Source organism: Drosophila navojoa, chromosome 4 (assembly GCF_054131105.1).
Source record: "Drosophila navojoa isolate 15081-1374.11 chromosome 4, UAZ_NAV_1.0, whole genome shotgun sequence".
NCBI lineage: Eukaryota > Metazoa > Arthropoda > Insecta > Diptera > Drosophilidae > Drosophila > Drosophila navojoa.
The window spans coordinates 18,990,550-19,007,954 of record NC_142892.1 but is presented as its reverse complement, the minus strand read 5'-3'; the positions used below and the strand labels follow the sequence as shown (position 1 = coordinate 19,007,954).

At 37.9% G+C, this 17,405-nt stretch overlaps 4 protein-coding genes across 7 annotated transcripts; 1 reads left to right on the top strand and 3 right to left on the bottom strand.

Moving 5' to 3' along the window:
* The first annotated feature begins 1,157 nt into the window (after nucleotides 1–1,157).
* Grd (gamma-aminobutyric acid type A receptor subunit Grd) lies at nucleotides 1,158–10,879 on the top strand. Its single transcript, XM_018102254.3, has 5 exons — nucleotides 1,158–2,212; nucleotides 5,043–5,110; nucleotides 5,315–5,618; nucleotides 8,882–9,301; nucleotides 9,364–10,879. Exons 1-5 carry the CDS (start codon nucleotides 1,807–1,809, stop codon nucleotides 10,326–10,328), a joined length of 2,163 nt encoding a protein of 720 aa, XP_017957743.1. The 5' UTR covers nucleotides 1,158–1,806; the 3' UTR covers nucleotides 10,329–10,879.
* Nucleotides 10,880–11,922: 1,043 nt separating this feature from the next.
* Nucleotides 11,923–13,573, bottom strand: LOC108652161 (phosphoglycolate phosphatase). The gene is made up of 3 exons (XM_030385465.2): nucleotides 13,302–13,573; nucleotides 12,383–13,061; nucleotides 11,923–12,300 (listed from the first exon to the last, which is right to left on the bottom strand). The coding sequence occupies exons 1-3, from the start codon at nucleotides 13,396–13,398 to the stop codon at nucleotides 12,144–12,146; spliced, it is 933 nt and encodes a 310-aa protein (XP_030241325.1). The 5' UTR covers nucleotides 13,399–13,573; the 3' UTR covers nucleotides 11,923–12,143.
* LOC108652160 (phosphoglycolate phosphatase) lies at nucleotides 13,564–15,217 on the bottom strand. 3 transcript variants are annotated; one of them, XM_089259507.1, is made up of 2 exons: nucleotides 15,108–15,217; nucleotides 13,564–14,569 (listed from the first exon to the last, which is right to left on the bottom strand). In XM_089259507.1, exons 1-2 carry the CDS (start codon nucleotides 15,115–15,117, stop codon nucleotides 13,716–13,718), a joined length of 864 nt encoding a protein of 287 aa, XP_089115633.1. In that variant the 5' UTR covers nucleotides 15,118–15,217; the 3' UTR covers nucleotides 13,564–13,715. The 3 variants fall into 3 exon arrangements, with proteins under 3 accessions (XP_089115633.1, XP_017957744.1, XP_089115634.1); XM_018102255.3 differs by having other exon boundaries at nucleotides 14,920–15,208; XM_089259508.1 differs by lacking the exon at nucleotides 15,108–15,217 and adding an exon at nucleotides 14,695–14,819.
* Nucleotides 15,218–15,315: 98 nt separating this feature from the next.
* Nucleotides 15,316–17,369, bottom strand: MED19 (mediator complex subunit 19). Of its 2 annotated transcripts, none has more exons than XM_018102252.3 (3): nucleotides 16,606–17,369; nucleotides 16,427–16,544; nucleotides 15,316–16,375 (listed from the first exon to the last, which is right to left on the bottom strand). In XM_018102252.3, the coding sequence occupies exons 1-3, from the start codon at nucleotides 17,041–17,043 to the stop codon at nucleotides 15,894–15,896; spliced, it is 1,038 nt and encodes a 345-aa protein (XP_017957741.1). In that variant the 5' UTR covers nucleotides 17,044–17,369; the 3' UTR covers nucleotides 15,316–15,893. The 2 variants fall into 2 exon arrangements, with proteins under 2 accessions (XP_017957741.1, XP_017957742.1); XM_018102253.3 differs by having other exon boundaries at nucleotides 15,316–16,363; nucleotides 16,606–17,366.
* Nucleotides 17,370–17,405: the final 36 nt, after the last annotated feature.

Genomic DNA, 17,405 nt, shown 5'->3' with positions numbered 1-17,405 from the left:
AGCTGCGCTGCGCTGAGCTGAGCTGAGCTGAGATGCACTCGCTATAAGATGCTATCAGATGGCCGACTTGAAGGCAAGGCAACATGCAAAATAGTTAACGCCACCTGATGCCTGGTGCCTGATGGCTGATGGCTGATGCCACCTCAAATACGCACACTTACCAAATTAGGTTAGTGGGTGAGACGTATAATCAACTTATGGGTCGCATTGTGTCTTGCATAATTAGATGGATGGCTGAATGGCGTCCGCCTTGACGCCCTGTGACCAGCCACTGGCCAAGTATGAGGACTTATTTAAGGACAAGCCTCCTTATGCAACGACAGACCAGCTGACTGGCTGCCCGGCTGGCCTGTGCTTAATGGCATTTGATTTTTCATTAACGGCTTGTGGTGCCGCTCGGTTGGTCTGCTTGGCGCGTGTTAATTCGATTTAATAACTCATCGTCAATAAGGTTAAGGGTGTGCCCAGTACTCATATTAAATATATATATATATTTTATAAATATATGTGCACACAACGTGAGCTTCATGTGCATTAATCTTCCAGCGAGTGCCGCATTCGGCTGGTTTTATTTTTATGTTACGCATACGCCGCGTGTTGCTTGAATGAATCAATCAAAATATGTTGTTCATATGTACATAATTATATATTCATATGAAATTTAAAGAGTTTGGAAGTAAGCTCTTTAAAGTTTTAGAGACTTAACTAACTCCTAACGTGTTCTATGTAATATTACGCATACGCAATGTGTTACGTAATATATATATTTTTTTACTAAAGACATTTAATTTGATAAAGAATATAAATATGTTAACTAAGATAACTAATTTTTTTACTCTTCTCAAACTAAATTACGTATACGCGGTGTATTGCTGGTTTGAATAAAAATAAATATTGAGTGTATATAATGAGACATTAAAATAAAAGAAAAATATTATAAAATACGATAAACATAAACTAACTCATATTTTAGCTCCTCGAAATTATATTGCGTATACGTCGTTTAATTGTGTGCTTAACTCAATGAATATATGTTTGCTATACTTTTATTAAATAGAAACATTTTGAGAAATTCTCTTAAGTATATCTAATAAATTCAGGCAATTACAAGTGACATAAAATTGACAATTCAATTCATAAAAGCCAGATAACGTATACGCCGTGTGTGCGACAAGTTGAATGCATATTTCTGTGCAGACAAGAAATTCAATTTTTTAACTGGACAATAAACGAAAACTAGTTAAACTGGCAAGAACTAACTAATTGCTTAGCATAAAACTGAATGCTCCTGGCTAATTGGACCAATCAAACTGCTGGCAGTTAATCAAACTGCCAAGAGCAGTCTGGCCAGTCGCCAGTCGCCCAGTGCAGACAATTAAAATCATAAAACTCATCGCAAAAGCCGCCAAAGCGAACTAAAATACACAAAGACCAAAAAGTCAAGATACTGGCCAAGATAAACGGAACTAATGCGAGCCAAGGCAGTGGATGAGAAAGCTTGTGAAATTAAGAAAAACGCTCAGAATGCAGCCAGTGTCGAGTGCAACATCCGGTGCATAAATGAAAATAAATACCAAAAGCGGCTGGCAAACAAACTAGAAAACGAGAACTGTCAGCAGCAGTCGGGCTGCTCTGGCTGCCCGAGTGGCAACAACTATAAACAGGAGCTGGAGCTGGACACAGTTGGAGCGACAAATGTTAGCCAAACGGATGTGTAGATTAGGCCAGAACAGTTGTCCATCAGCCGTCTAAACAATAGACCCAACAACAGCGACAGCAGCAACAACAATAACAAATCTCTGCAATATGTGCGCAAGAAGAGCAACAACAACATCAACAAAAACAACATCCGGCAATGCATCGGCTGACCTCATCGACGACAGCGGCTACTGTGGCAGCAGCAGCCGTTCGTCCTGGCTGGCGCAAGGACAACGCTTAAACTTGCGCATATTTAAACTTTTGATTAGCTGCTCTGTCCTAATGTGCTGCATTTATACAAATGCCTGGCAATTGTCCATGCTGGGCCAACTGGGCGCCGGGGTCATGGCCGGCAGCATCAAGGGACGGGGCGAAACGCATCGCCTCGATGAGTTTGGTGCCGGCTCCTTGACGCGCTCCTGGCTAACCCAGAGCAACAATCATGCCAACATCTCTGAATTGCTGGACAATTTGCTGCGTGGCTATGATAATAGCATTCGACCGGATTTCGGTGGTAAGTTTGCCAAATAAAATGTAGAAAAGGGGCACAAGCTAGATGGCTCATAAATGTTTTTAATATGTAAAGAGAGGGGAAAGAAAATCCGGAGCACATGTTAGGGAAAACTGAGCATGTAATGGAATTGTTGAAAAATATTATTATTAACAATAGCTGGAAAGATTAAATTTAAATTAAAAACATATGAATTCTTGTATATAATAAATGAAAAAGTTACAGATTTCTAGATGAGAAAATCGTTACGTTCTTGTAGATAATTTATAATTATTAAATAAACACTAAACTCAAAAGTTCTCGATCTTAAATTGAATCTAAAATATTATTAAAAGTAAATATTAAAAATAAAATAAATAAATAAATAAATAAAAAGAATACATTTTTAAATATTTAAAAAAATTTTGTTAGCTGGTCATATATAAAGCTATATAATACTAAACATAAATAATAAAATAAATTTAATTTATTATTTATATATTTATTATTTTTTATCAAGCTTTCTGAAGAAATCAAAATATTTCAGTCGGTTGATACGAGGAGAAAATTCGGGCTCCCACATTCATCAACTCAATAGAAGAACGGACAGTATAAATTAACTAAAAAATAATAATGAAATAATAAAAATAATTAAAATATAAAAACAAATAGTAAAGTCTTTCATTTGTTATATTCCTTATTTTCTAAAAACAAAATAAAAAATTATACAAATTATTTTGAAATTTCAAAAATCCATAGTAATAAACAAATATTTTAATCTTTTCATCAATATAAATAAATATGTATTTTATACTTTATGCTATTATAACTCCCCCCAACAATTTCTCTTCTATTGACAAACATCGCCATCTCCATTAGCAAAATATTTATTTGTTAGATCTACGAAATATTTACAAAATGCCAATTGAGCATCGAATGGCATTTCTCCCGGCAATGCCTGGCCTCCATTTATATCCGGTTGTGTGGTTAGAGTTTTGTTTATACCTTTTGGCTGTTTACCCTTTTGCCAGTTTCCTGTAATCAGGATGCAAGTGCGTCAACATCGCAGATTTGCCTCTTGAACGGAAGCGTTTAATGAAGCGGAAATCGCTGCCAGGAGACATACGGCATTCACAGCCCAAGGCGACAATAATAATGATAATGATGATGATGATGATGGTGATGATGGTGATGATGGAGACTTGACAGCCAGCTAGCTCCCTAGGCAAATAGTTAGTGTCAGAATCGACAAAATATTTACATACAATTTCAGTGCGTTTCTGTGCCGTTATTTGCGTGCTTGAAAATCTCTCTTGCCCCTCACTCCGCCCAATTGATAAGCTTTTTCAATTTTCCAAATGGTCTGCACCATAAAAATTTAAATATTTTCGAAATTTAAAAGCCTTGCGGCATGGCACTCAATGTAGCTTAACGCGCATTCCCATTCCGTACTTCCTTTCCCTTTCGTTCCCTTCGCTTCCCTTCTACTTCACTTCACTCCACTTAGGCAGCAAAAGTTTGCGTTTACGCAACTTAAGCCCAAATTACATTGTTTTAAACACTTCATTAAGAATGGGCTCGGCCGCTAAGTGCGCGACGATGCAACGCGATGAGCATGCAGGATATAAGGATACGCGGCATGCATCCTGCCTAACGCGTGTTTACCCAGCTCAACGCCAAAGTCATTAAAAACTGTGCGCATAGGCAAAAAAAAGGGAAAACATAAAAACAAAAAACAAAAAGTGGGGGGAAAAACTGCATATTAGCGCAAAATACATGAACATGCAAAGGCTGATAGATGATACGAGGGAATGGCAATGAGACTGTCTGCCAAGCGGCTTAAGTGTCATTGTTCACAGCGCCAGCATTTAAATTCCGCTTCAAGCGAAAGACCCTTCCATGAATTATTCATATGGAGCGGAATTATGTCGAACACATTCATAGAGGATATCTTGGCAAAGCCACAAAGATAATCTAGCGTTGGTAAATCAAATATATATTGTGGATTGTATATTTAAATATTTGGGGAATTTAAAAATACAAAATACATTAAATGAAATCACATTAAAATAAAACTTAAAAAAAAAAACAATTACTTAAAAAATAAATTAAAATAAAATATGAAAAAAGATTAAATTTGTATTATTATTTTATTTTATTAAAATGCAAAAGAATAAAAATAAATATAATTGAAAATCTATTACCCTAAAAATACTAAATTACCAAAATAAAAGAAAAATTAAAATAATTAAAAAACGTATGACTTAAAAATAAAAAAAATATATATTTCAGAATATAATAAGTAAATAAATTTTATATTAAAAGAAAATTTTATATTAAATAAACATACTAAATTATCAAAATAAAGGAACAATTTAAATAATTAAAAATCGTATGACATTTCAGAATATAATAAGTAAATAAATTTTATTATTATAATAAATAATAAATAATATTTATTATTAAAAGAAAATTCTGAGAAATATAAAAAATTATATAAAAAAATATTTAATATTTTTTTCTTATAAATTTTACGTATTATTCTCATTTAATATCAATTTCTTTATTTTATTATTAATTTTTTATAAGCATTATTAAAATAAAATTATGAATCAAAAATTATATTTATATGTACCTAAAGTTTTATTAAAAAATTAAATAAAATTTTTATTAAAAAATGTATTCAATAAAAAAAAATAATAACGGGTTTAAATAAGAATATATAATATAATAGTAAGATAGACAGCTACAGATTCCGTAGAACTCTTCAGATATCGCCTCATTGCTCTCAATTAAATGCAAGCTAACAAAATTAAATTCAAATAAACTTGAATATTATTTGATTTATTTGCAGGTCCGCCAGCCACCATTGAAGTGGACATAATGGTGCGTAGCATGGGTCCAATCTCAGAAGTGGATATGGTAAGCTACACGATAGCTACAAGTCTTTAGCGTATAGCACATATAAGCTTAATGCCCTCACGTCAAAGTCCTGTGCAGGCACAGCCAGTCAAGAGTCAAGCTGAAGTCAGCGAACAAATGGCTTGAACACCTTCTGGCTGCGTTCGCCACATTCAATAAAAGACGGCATTTCAGCTCTGATTCCGTTGGCTATGTCCTTTGCAGACGTACTCGATGGACTGTTACTTTCGGCAATCCTGGGTGGATAAGCGACTCGCCTTCGAGGGTGCCCAGGACACGCTGGCGCTGTCAGTGTCAATGTTGGCGCGCATCTGGAAGCCGGATACGTACTTTTACAATGGCAAACAGAGCTATTTGCACACGATAACCACGCCGAACAAGTTCGTGCGCATCTATCAGAACGGCCGTGTCCTCTACTCCAGCCGTCTGACAATTAAGGCAGGCTGCCCCATGAATCTAGCGGATTTTCCCATGGACATACAGAAATGTCCGCTCAAGTTTGGCTCATGTAAGTGGAAAATGAATTGAGTGAAAACACTAAACAGTGCTGCGGTTTGTTGGGGTTAGGAGCGGAAGAAAGGGAGAGGGAGCAGAGGGGAGGTTAAGCATATGGCTGTGCTCTGGCATAATTATGCATAATTGATGCTTATAGCGCTTTGATGCGCCTTCCAGCGGCCATATTAATGGCATGTCCGTGACGGCCACTTGTTGGAAGGACAATAATGCACAATGTGTATGTGTGTGTGTGTGTGGGTAAAGGGCTCAAGCATGGATCATGACATTGAATACGATTGTGGGCAAAAATGCTTAAGTAAAAGGGTTTTCGAGTGCTGTAAGGCGGCTTGGGCGGGATTTTCAGATCTGGTTTCACTTGAAATCATAACATTAAAATTATTTGTTGTGATTTATATATATATTTTTTAGATTGTTTGCTGTTTAGAGTAAAGATATGTTCAAGAATTCCTAATTCGTTAATGAATAAATATTATGCCATCATAGCAAATAAAAACTGTTAAAAATCTTAAGGTTCGCTTAGGAATTCTTGCATATGTACGCCTTTCTAATATAACAGAATCGTATATGGAAGTCATATTTATATTTATATCATAAATCTATATAGCATATATATCAAGTATTTATCATACATACATACATACATATATACTCAAAATATCTATAGAAATCTCAGCTGGAGCTCAGCCAAATTCTTCTTGACTTGATCAAAAATTTCCAGAGCGATTCCTAAGCAGCTTAATGCCCCTGTCATGTCCTATGCTGCTTCATACTACATTATTAAGCTCTACTAGCCATACTATACCTTATATAAACTAAATATGCAGTCTGCTTTTGTTATTACACCTCTGAATATATGCAGGTGACATTTCAATTATTCCTGCCAAGCCAAAAAAAAAAAAAAAAACGAAAGTGAAAGCTGACGTTGATGTATTTTCAACACGCCATTTTCTTTCCTTTATTTTATTTGTCACACATGCAAAATGGAAAATCTAACAAAATATTTGGCGTCGCTCAGCCAAACGTTTCTCTTCTCCATTTGGCCAGAATGTAGGCGAGCTGTTAACAGTTAACTGCTTTCTGTGCTTATCGCTGGGCTAAATTAACAGACACCTTCGACTACAGTTGGTATTATTGCTTCCGATTTGTTGCGAATAATGTTGCATGCAGTCGAGGATTCAATTATCGCCTCCAAACTCTCTGCTGTTATTGCCCGCCACCTAATGTTGACAATTTCCCATTTGATGTGAGGTCGAGTCTCTGAAAATATTGCCAGAGTCAGCGGAAAGCAGCCGAAAAAAGAAAGTTACATACATACACATGTATATATATATATATATATATATATGTGTATGTGTATAAGGTAAACCAATCCGCATCCACACATGTCCCAATGTTTGGCAATTTGTGCAGCAGCTAGACGGCAACAACAACAACAACAACAACAACAACAAATAATATATCTGGCACGTGCGCTGATAGCAAAGTGTAGGGGCTGTGGGTGCCGGAGGAGCTGAAGGAGGTGTTCTGGGAAATTGGTTGAATGAATAGCACTGAGGAAACTATGATGCACTGTGATTTAACTAGTTTGGTCCTTTATTCACTCACTTTTTCTGTGAGCTGTTATTGTCGCAAGTAGTTGAGGTACTCAAAGTGAAGGAAATAATTTATCTATAGCATTACAACTAAAAGATCAATATAGTGGCATGTAAGAGATTTTTGGTAAAGAGATTTCGGTAACTAATTCCGTTTTGCTCTCCACATTTGCATGCCTATATTTACTCTAGAGTAAGTTCTATAAATGCAATTAATATAAATTGCTAATTAATTTTTAAAACAATTTTTCAACTAAGAATTTAGAATATTAATTAATAATCGTGCTTCTTACAAATAAAAAAAAAAAAAATAATATTAGAAGACATGCTCAAAGTAATGAGCAAAAAGTTTTACACTGCGTCTCCGGTCTATTGGTCTATGTATGTATTTTATGGCTAGTGATATTACTCTAAAATTAGGCAAAGAATAATCGGTCTAGAATTATATAAAATTCAAGATATTATTAATTATATATTAATATTAATTATATATATATGAAATAGTTTAATTTATTTGTGGAAATTTTTAATACATTTATTTATATTCATTTTCAATATATTAATTTATGTATATTAATTTTCCTTTTCCAATTTACATAACAATATTTTAAAATGATATATTTTAAAAATTCTTATATACTCTTCTTTATTTATAGTCCATATTATTTTATTATTATTATTATTATTATTATTATTATTATATTAATTTATGTATATTAATTTTCCTTTTCCAATTTACATAACAATATTTTAAAATGATATATTTTAAAAATTCTTATATACTCTTCTTTATTTATAGTCCATATTATTTTATTATTATTATTATTATTATTATTATTATTATTATTATTATTATTATTATTATTATTATTATTATTATTATTATTATTATTATTATTATTATTATTATTATTATTATTATTATTATTATTATTATTATTATTATTATTATTATTATTATTATTATTATTATTATTATTATTATTATTATTATTATTATTATTATTATTATTATTATTATTATTATTATTATTATTATTATTTACAGTCAATATTATACAGTACAAACTCTTTTAAAAAATTGTTGTTATATCAGGAATATACATTCAGATAGCTAGTCATTAAATAGGAGAAATATCCATATATAAATATTTGATGTACAAGGCAAACTGTTTTAGCTTTTTGAATTTACTATATTATTATTATTTTATTTTGAAATAATACATTTTAAAAGTTCCTGTATACTTTTTTATTTTATAGTCCATATTATTGTATTTATAGTCAATATTATAGACTTAAAATTCTTATAAAAAATGTTTGTTATAGTAGGAAAATAAATTAATATTTCTAGTCATTGAATAGGAGAAATACCATCAATAAATATTTTATGTACAAAGCAAACTGTTTTAGCTTAAGTTCTGCCGAAATACTATTTGTGAAATTATTGGGATATAAACGAGAAACTCTAAAAATTGTATAAAAAGACAGACCACGTTTAATAAAAACTGGAAACTTTAATGACAAGCTCCAAACGTTCATGGGTTTCACTCAAGCTTCTGCAGCACTGCTAGCATCTCTATTGATTAGATATTTTTTAATTGACAAAATATGAAACGAAAAGGCAGAAAAACAAATAAAAAACTTACAAACATTTCACACACAGTTGGCTATACCACGTCGGATGTCATTTATCGCTGGAACAAAGAGCGTCCGGCAGTTGCCATTGCGGAGGACATGAAATTGTCACAATTCGATTTGGTCGATTGTCCGGCGGGTAATTTGACGGACATTGTTTACAAGGCAGCGATGCCGCAGAGCTACAATAACAAGGACACGCTGTCCACCAAGCAGCTACCCAGCAGCAGCAGCAGCACCACTGTCACCACCCACACCAACACCAACACCAACAACAACAACAAAGTGTTGACAACTTTCGCTGGGCCGGGCGCCAAAAATCAACATGTCCGCGGCACGGGCTTAAAGCTAGACAAAGGCGCGTTTGGCTCGGGTCGCGGCATTGCCGGCGGCGGGGGACTCGTCACGAATCTGGCCGGGAGCATCAGCCTGGAAACCCATCATCCATGTAAGTTGTCAAGTTAGCGCTCTGGCTAGCAGCTGGTAATCCTTACATATCTCTCCCCTCAGCGGAGTACTCCATGTTGATGGTCAACTTCCATCTGCAGCGGCACATGGGCAACTTTCTGATTCAGGTCTATGGGCCCTGCTGCCTGCTGGTGGTGCTCAGCTGGGTCTCCTTCTGGCTGAATCGCGAGGCAACGGCGGATCGCGTCTCGCTGGGCATTACCACGGTGCTGACGATGACGTTCCTGGGCCTGGAGGCGCGCACGGATCTGCCCAAGGTGTCGTATCCCACCGCGTTGGATTTCTTTGTGTTCCTCTCGTTCGGATTCATCTTTGCCACCATCCTGCAGTTCGCCGTGGTGCATTACTTTACCAAATACGGGTCGGGCGAGTGCTACTTCATTATCGAGGAGCTGGACACGGACTCGGCCGAGTCCGAAACGGATGTGGACGCCAGTGGCCAGTCGGACTTTCGCGGCAGCAGCGAGTCCAAGATCTACGAGGTCATACCGCTCTCCATGTGCGCCATCAGCATGCCAGCATCGGGCGGCAGTCGGCTCGGCATGCTGCACTCCAGACGCACCACGCGCAATCGCCGCCACGGCCTGGGGCGCTTCAGCTTGTGGCGCTGCCTGGACTGGCTTGGCTGCCGGCGGCGGCAGCGACGTCCGGCTCGCAAAGCCACCTGCTCCGACGAGGAGGAGGAGGACGACGAGCAGACTCAACTGCGAGCCGATGAGGCGCCCTGCACTTCGGCTGCCGCTGCAGCCGCCGCAGCCGCTGCATCCTCCAATGCCCAAGGCTCGCCGCCCCATGTGGGCCGGCGTCGCATGTCCTTCTACAGGCGCGAGGAGCTCGAGGCGAGGCGCAAGGGCAAACGCACGCCCCAATACAATTCGGTGTCGAAAATCGATCGCGCCTCCCGGATCGTATTCCCCTTGCTGTTCTTCCTGATCAATGTGTTCTACTGGTATGGCTACCTGTCGCGCAGCTCACGCATCTTGGCCAACACGCAGACGAGCACCTGATGTTACCTTTTAGCAATTTAGACACAGTCCTCAAAAGAAATCAGCGTTCCACAGAGGCAGCGGAGGAGCTAGAGCAGCGGCAATGGCAAGGATGTTTATCAAGTATACATATATATGATATATATGAACTATATGTGGGAATTTCGGCTTCAGTTATTTGCTCTTAACCTGATTTGCTACCAACTACTACGAACGCTTCACACGATTTCTTTTCGCGCTAAATTGCTAAATATTTCAATGCAAAAGTTACATATCACAGGACTACAATTTGTAAATATATATACATCGGTCACACGCTACATATACATATATATGTGTGTATGTGTGTATGCCATGTGTATGTATAGCTCAAGTGTCAATATTATTTGTACAGTTAGCCTATAAGTTGCCAATTCTTGGAGCTTTTAAATGCTTAGTTAGACAACAAATATAATGGCTATTTCTAATAAGTTCTATAAATATTTCATAATATATATATATATAGATGTATATATATGTATTTATGTATATATTTATGTATATATAGAGCTGCGGTTATAAAAATAGTAGTGCGACTAAACACGAATTGTTGGGAAAGAAAAACCTAGTAATAAGCTCCATATTTCGAAAGAAAAAACTAAAAGAACATTAAGATTACTTATATTGCACTATTGTATAGTGACCTGTCGCATTACTATTTTTATGACCCGCGCTGTATTTTATATAAATACATATGTAGATATGTATGTATATATTTATTTATATATGGCTGTAGCATTGTTTAGTTCATATTTATCTAATGAGCTTTTCTAGTTCAGATTTTGCTGTTGCTCTCCACATACATGTGCTGGATAAAAAAAAAAAAAAAAAAAAAAAAAAAAAAAAAAAAAAAAAAAACTAGAATCGAAAACAAAATAAAGCAAGAACTTAGTCGGGCTCAACCGACTGCATAATACTCGTTCAGATTGCAAAGGCAGCTAAGGTTAAGTAAGATTTAATATATTTCATCTCATCTAACTGTAAAATAATAAAGGATATAAATAGAGGGATATATCTATGTAATGAAATACCCATATCACTTTGATCAATCAACAGATTGTTTGAGATTGTAGTCATAAAACTGTAGAGTAAACTGCTTTTTACGTTTTGTCACGCATCTAGAAAAGCGTAGCTACATACATAGTATGTATCTCTATTTCAAGACTCTATCTCCAAAATGAGGCTCGTAATATAGTACAATTTATGTTAATATAGTAATTCCCGAGTTGATACTTACCTAAAGTGAACGGATTCTTAATTTTTGTAGATCTGTAGAGAATGACAATAGTAACTCAAATTTCGTGAATGTTAAACTTATGCAACGGAAAATGTAAGATGGTGTTCATGCAAAACCCGAAAGATACAGTATATCCCGTTATTACACTTAATTAATTATTACTTAATTATTAATTATTACAAGTTCTGAAGTTTCTCCAGTCTCTAGTTCTCTCGGACAACTCGAAGCTACGCATCATGAATGAGTATTAAAGCAAATAACAGTTGGTTACTAATACGTAAAATCAGAAGCATAAACTATTACTATTGCACATTACTATAGCATAACAAATAACAACTATTATATAAATATACAAATATACGTTTATTTTGATTAAATGGAACAAATAACATTATGTAAATAACAAAGTCATATGCATTTCAATTATAAGCCAACTCGACTATGGCATAAATGGATAGCGCTTGTATCACAGATAAGATAATTGCTGATGGAGATTAAGCTATCATATCCGATATTGATTAGCACTCGTCGATACGCTTTATTGACAATGCGTAAATGGCTCAAATATACGACAATAGATTGCCCAATTGGGGCAGATAAACATCTGGTTTGGGCAGCTCGGGATTCCCATGCAAAGTCTCCAATTGATAGCTGCCAGTGCCCACTAAAAGCGATTGCAGATTGCAGTTTCTGGCAAAGATGACATCGACTTTGCAGCTACAAAGTAAAGCAATTGACATTGAGCGACATTAATCAGGGATTATATGGTGTCCTCGCACTGTCTGTCTCTCTGTCTTACCAATCACCTATCATTAGTGTACGTTCGGGCTGCAAGGCAGCTGCATTGAGCAACGGCTCCAGCACCAAGGGATTCGGTTTGCCCATATCCAGTGCCGTGCGCGCCGAACACGTCTCAATTGCAGCAACAAAGGCGCCAGTTCCGGGTATATGAACAGACGGATACTTGTGCACCGCATCCTTATTGGTCACGAGGAAGGCGCACTCTTTGTTACTGCACAGCAGGTGACAGGCGCGGGCCATTTTACAGTAGCTGAAATGTTCATCCCAGCCAACAACGACGGCGCCCACATTGTCAGTCGCTGCTGGCTGCTTCAACTCCCGATTTACGAAGTCCTGCCACTTGTCATTCGGCTGCAGCAGCTCTGGTGTGCCAGCGCCAGAACTTTGAATGCCCGCTTCAGTTAGTGCTCGCTCAATAGCCGCATTTCCAACCACATAGACCCGCTGGTCGCTTGTCATGTGCTGTTTCAGATAATCGACGATTGTTTGCGTGGGTGAGATGATATGCGACTCATTGGGCAACTGGAAGCCCAGACGTTGAGCTCGCTGCCAAATTTCATGGCGCGTCTTTAGGCCATTATTTGTTATTAAATAGACGCGTTTGCCGGCACGGCTCTGCAAGGCATTCAACACTTCGGCGGCACCTTCTATAGCCTTGTCATCATGCCACAGCGTACCTGATTTTAATTAGCAAACAATATTTACGAAGTAATAAAGTATATTCAAAGCATTGATATCGATAAAGAGAATCTGTAAAGTTCTCTCTCCCTCTCTCTCTCAAAAACAGATCATCGATACATATGTATATCGATATATAACTTCTTAAAAGTTAGGTGGCAGCGCTGTAAGTCTCTCTGCTTTTCACTCTATCACTCTCACTAACACACACGTACACACGTACACACTTGAAGACTTACCGTCGCAATCACTGATAATTGTATCAAAGCCTTGCAACCAGCTGTTCACCTGTTCAGGCTGGAGATCTAGCAAGTTAATTGCGTTAGCTCGGAACATTCTATAGTCGCGAACGAGTCGACACTGCTGCCTGCTTTGGTGTGTGTTTGTTTCTTAACTGAGCGCGAACTCAGCGAATCATCGTGATTTTTAATATTATGCTGCCTCACTCAAACGATTGCGCTACAAATTAAGATGGATGGGTATGTTGACAACAGCAATCAGTTTGCAAACAGGTTTGTAGTTATTTTATTGTAAATTTTACTATGCTTTTGTTTAAATCAAGTGATGTCTATTAATAATATTAAATTTACTTATGTCCCTGAGAGGAATACATAAACTGAATAAAATATGTCAAACATATACATATATACAAATTAATAGCGTCCGTGTGTGATCGAATTGAGAATCGCTGGCAGTAAATCTCCCAATTTCGGTATGTACACATCGGGTATAAGTTTTTTGTCGTCGGGGTTTTTGCTATTCCTCCATTGAGCCACATCATTCAAGGAATGAATGCCCGTTCCGACGAGAAGTGTTTGAAATCCACAATTATAGCCCAAGAGAATATCCGTGTTGGCCCTGTCACCAATCATTAAAGTTCGCGACGGAATGATCTTTTTTTGCTGGATCAATGACTGACAAATGGCCGGATTAGGCTTTCCAATTACAATGGGTTCCCTCTCCGCACACGTTCGAATAGCATTCACAAAGCTCCCACTGCCCGGAACAACCATTCCTGGCATAGGGAAACGCTCATCTGTATTCGTTGCAATGAACAAGCACTTCGGGTCGCTGAGATAGGATGCCGCTTTGGTCATTTTGGGAAAGCTGAAATGCTCATCAAAACCAACGACAACGGCCCCAATATTCGGTTCTATAGTTAAATGCTTTGCCATGAATTCACCCAGTGGGGCTTTCATTACATCAGGGCCAACGCCTGTGTGTTGTATTCCAACTGCATCCAATTCCTGTGCGATTCCCGGGGAACCAATAAGATAGACGCGCTTGTCGAAATTGCGATTCTTCAGGTAACTAGCCGCGGCATGGGCTGTCGCTATGATGCCCTCTTCGGTGATATTGAACCCCAGATCAATGCCCTTCATGAGCAGTTCTTTGCGTGTTTTTGTCGAATTATTTGTGCAAAAATAAATGCTCTTTCCCATTCCTTTTAAGTAGTTTATCGTCTCTGGGGAGCCGGGTATAACGTTTCCGTACACCCACAGAACGCCTGCATAATTGAAATCAAAATCAATCGCAATTAAAACTTAATTCTGCCTTGTAGGAAGTTGATTTAAAATATTTAAAAACTCTGTTCTACATTAAAAGGGATTTAAAGAGTCGTACTGGCCGCACCCTCATGACATTGTAATTTGACATTGAATTTTGCGCGGCCACACACACACACACTCACTCATACAACTACATAATTCGTATGCATGTCAATTTTGACATACGACTACAACAAAAAGTGACGTGATTGACTCTATTTAGGAAGTAGGCTTTTCATTCAAAAGTATGTGCCATATTACGCAATTCAAATTGACTCAGAATCCTTCATTCATAACTTGACACACTCACCATCGCAATCGGTTATAACGGAATCGAAGCTGTCAAGCCATTTGTTGACCTCTACAGGTGAAAGGCTCAGTAGGTTGGTGCACGTTTGTTTATACATTTCGTTCGATTTGTTTCATCAGCCAAATAGACGGTGTCAGGACTAGAACCTTTCAATGCCCGCGTACTACTGCAGGCTATCTACTAATTACAAAATTTCATCCACTGATAATTTATTTATGTATATCTATTGAGTTGATGCGTTTTCGACAGTGTGGCAGCACTATCACTTGTCAGCTGACATGCTGTCGACGCACAGCTGTTCCAAACTACTGTAACCTTTTGGTATTTTTTAGATTATTAAGTCAGCTGTTAAACAAACCCAGCCAACTGTTGGCTACCAACAATTCAAAATACAGATTTTTCTTACAGTTTCAAACTTTTAAGCCGTTTATTATTGTATTTGGCGCTTACACATACAATTAATTACTTATAGTACAGGTTTTTGTTTTGTTGAATCTCAGTTTTCATCCTCCATTTCTTTATTTTTTACAAATTTGCTGGAAGATCAAACCATTGCAAATAAAGTAAAATACTGCAGCTATACCAAATTGTAAGCAAAAGAAATTGGATGATCGAGATGTAATTGCAAGCGATCTAAAAATGTTAACGGTTGTTATTTATCATGGGATGAAAGGGTAGTACTGGAATCTACAGCGAAAAATTTTGCATTTTGTACCATAATTTGCATTAAATAAATCTCATTAAGCTAGGCAATGTAAACCGAACGAAAAAGTTTGCTAATTACAATATAAACTATTTTACAGTAATCATAATTATATAAATTAAAAACTAGACACGAAAGTTTATCGAGAAATTGCATTTATAGTGTGCATCTCTGGACACCTTTTTGTTTTGTGTATGGGCTATAGATGTGTGTGTGTGTGTGCGAGAGAGAGAGAGGTAATGAGCCAAGACTATTAACTAATGGATTTCACCTAAAACTGTGACATTAATAAGCTACCTGGGCCGCCTCCTGCGTTACCAGCATTGCCTCCAGGCCCATTTCCACCACTACTCATCACAGAGCCCATTAACGCCCCACTGGGCATTTGCTGCTGCTGTTGATGTTGCATCGACAGCTGTTGTTGCATTTGCAGAGATGAGGAAAAACTGTTGGCACCCATGCCCGCATTCATTCCGACACCGACGCCCATGCCCACGCCACTACTACTCATGGGATTGGACATGATAGCCGTGGCGCCCATGACGGGTCCACCCATACCAGATGCTGCTGCGCCGCCGCCGCCTCCACTGGGCATTCCGATGCCTAGAGCTCCGCCTGGTTCGGGACTTTGGTTTTTCTTTTTACGCTTTTTCTCCTTTTTGCGTTTCTTGCGTTCCTTATCATCCTCGTGGCGTTTTTGTTTTTTGTGCTTCTTCTCGTATGTCTCCAAGCCAGCAGAATCTGAAAAGGATTCTTTTAGTTACCAGTTATACATATTAACCAATTTGAGGGATTTATATTTACCCAATAACGTTGACTCTGGTCCCCCAGTAGTTATTCCGTCTTTGTGTTTGTGCTTTTTGTGCTTGTTTTTGTGTTTACGCGCAGGTGTGGCATAAGTGGTGCGGTACTGTTCTGGCAGCTGCAATGCCAATCAAGAGTGTATTAGTAAGTAAAAACGTCATGATAAACTGTTTGCTTACCGGGCCAGGATGCAAACGGAAGCCGGCCAACTGCACAGGAGTCAAGGGCAGGAGTTCCTTGCCACCGATGGGCGGCTTTTCGATGACGCTGCGCAGCGTGCTGTTTTCCACAGGATGCGTGATGAGGTCATTGATGCCGGGTATGTTGGGTAGAAAGGATGCCAGTGACTCCTTAAATTTTTTCTCTTTGAATTTGGTCAGCGTATGATGCAGTCCATATTCGGTCATGAGGTCTTTGTCGCCAGTTAGTTCAGCTTTCGCTGGTGGCTCCTTCATTGAGTAGAATGGACCCGTGTGTATTATCGTTGGCGTCTTCCCCAACGATATAGTTGTCTTAAGCGTCCCTGATGAGTCCTGTCGCGCCACCACGGGGGAGCGACCGCCATGCGGTGAAGATCTGGGTGAGTCCATCATTATATTGCCGTAGTTGTTCAACATTTTTGAACAACTCAACAGAGGCGGGGCGGTTGGGATACGGTCAAAGAGTTAGGCACACACAAAAACAATAGCAACAACAATGCTGCACCAGCAGCAACAACAACAAGGCCAGACAGCGTAGCAAAATTTTGCAATCGGTTTGAGTTGCTGCCGCACACACAAAAAGCGAGCAATATACGCTCAGCTTATTATTGCGGCCGCGCCGACACTTTAATGTATATTTAATCAATTATTGTGCACGTTTTATTACGATTTTCTATATTCAATTTGCAGACGAAACTCTCGCCATCTTGTTGTGTTCACGTACGAGTGTGACCAGCAAGCAAGCAACTGAATAAAGGCGACACATTGTTGAATAGAAA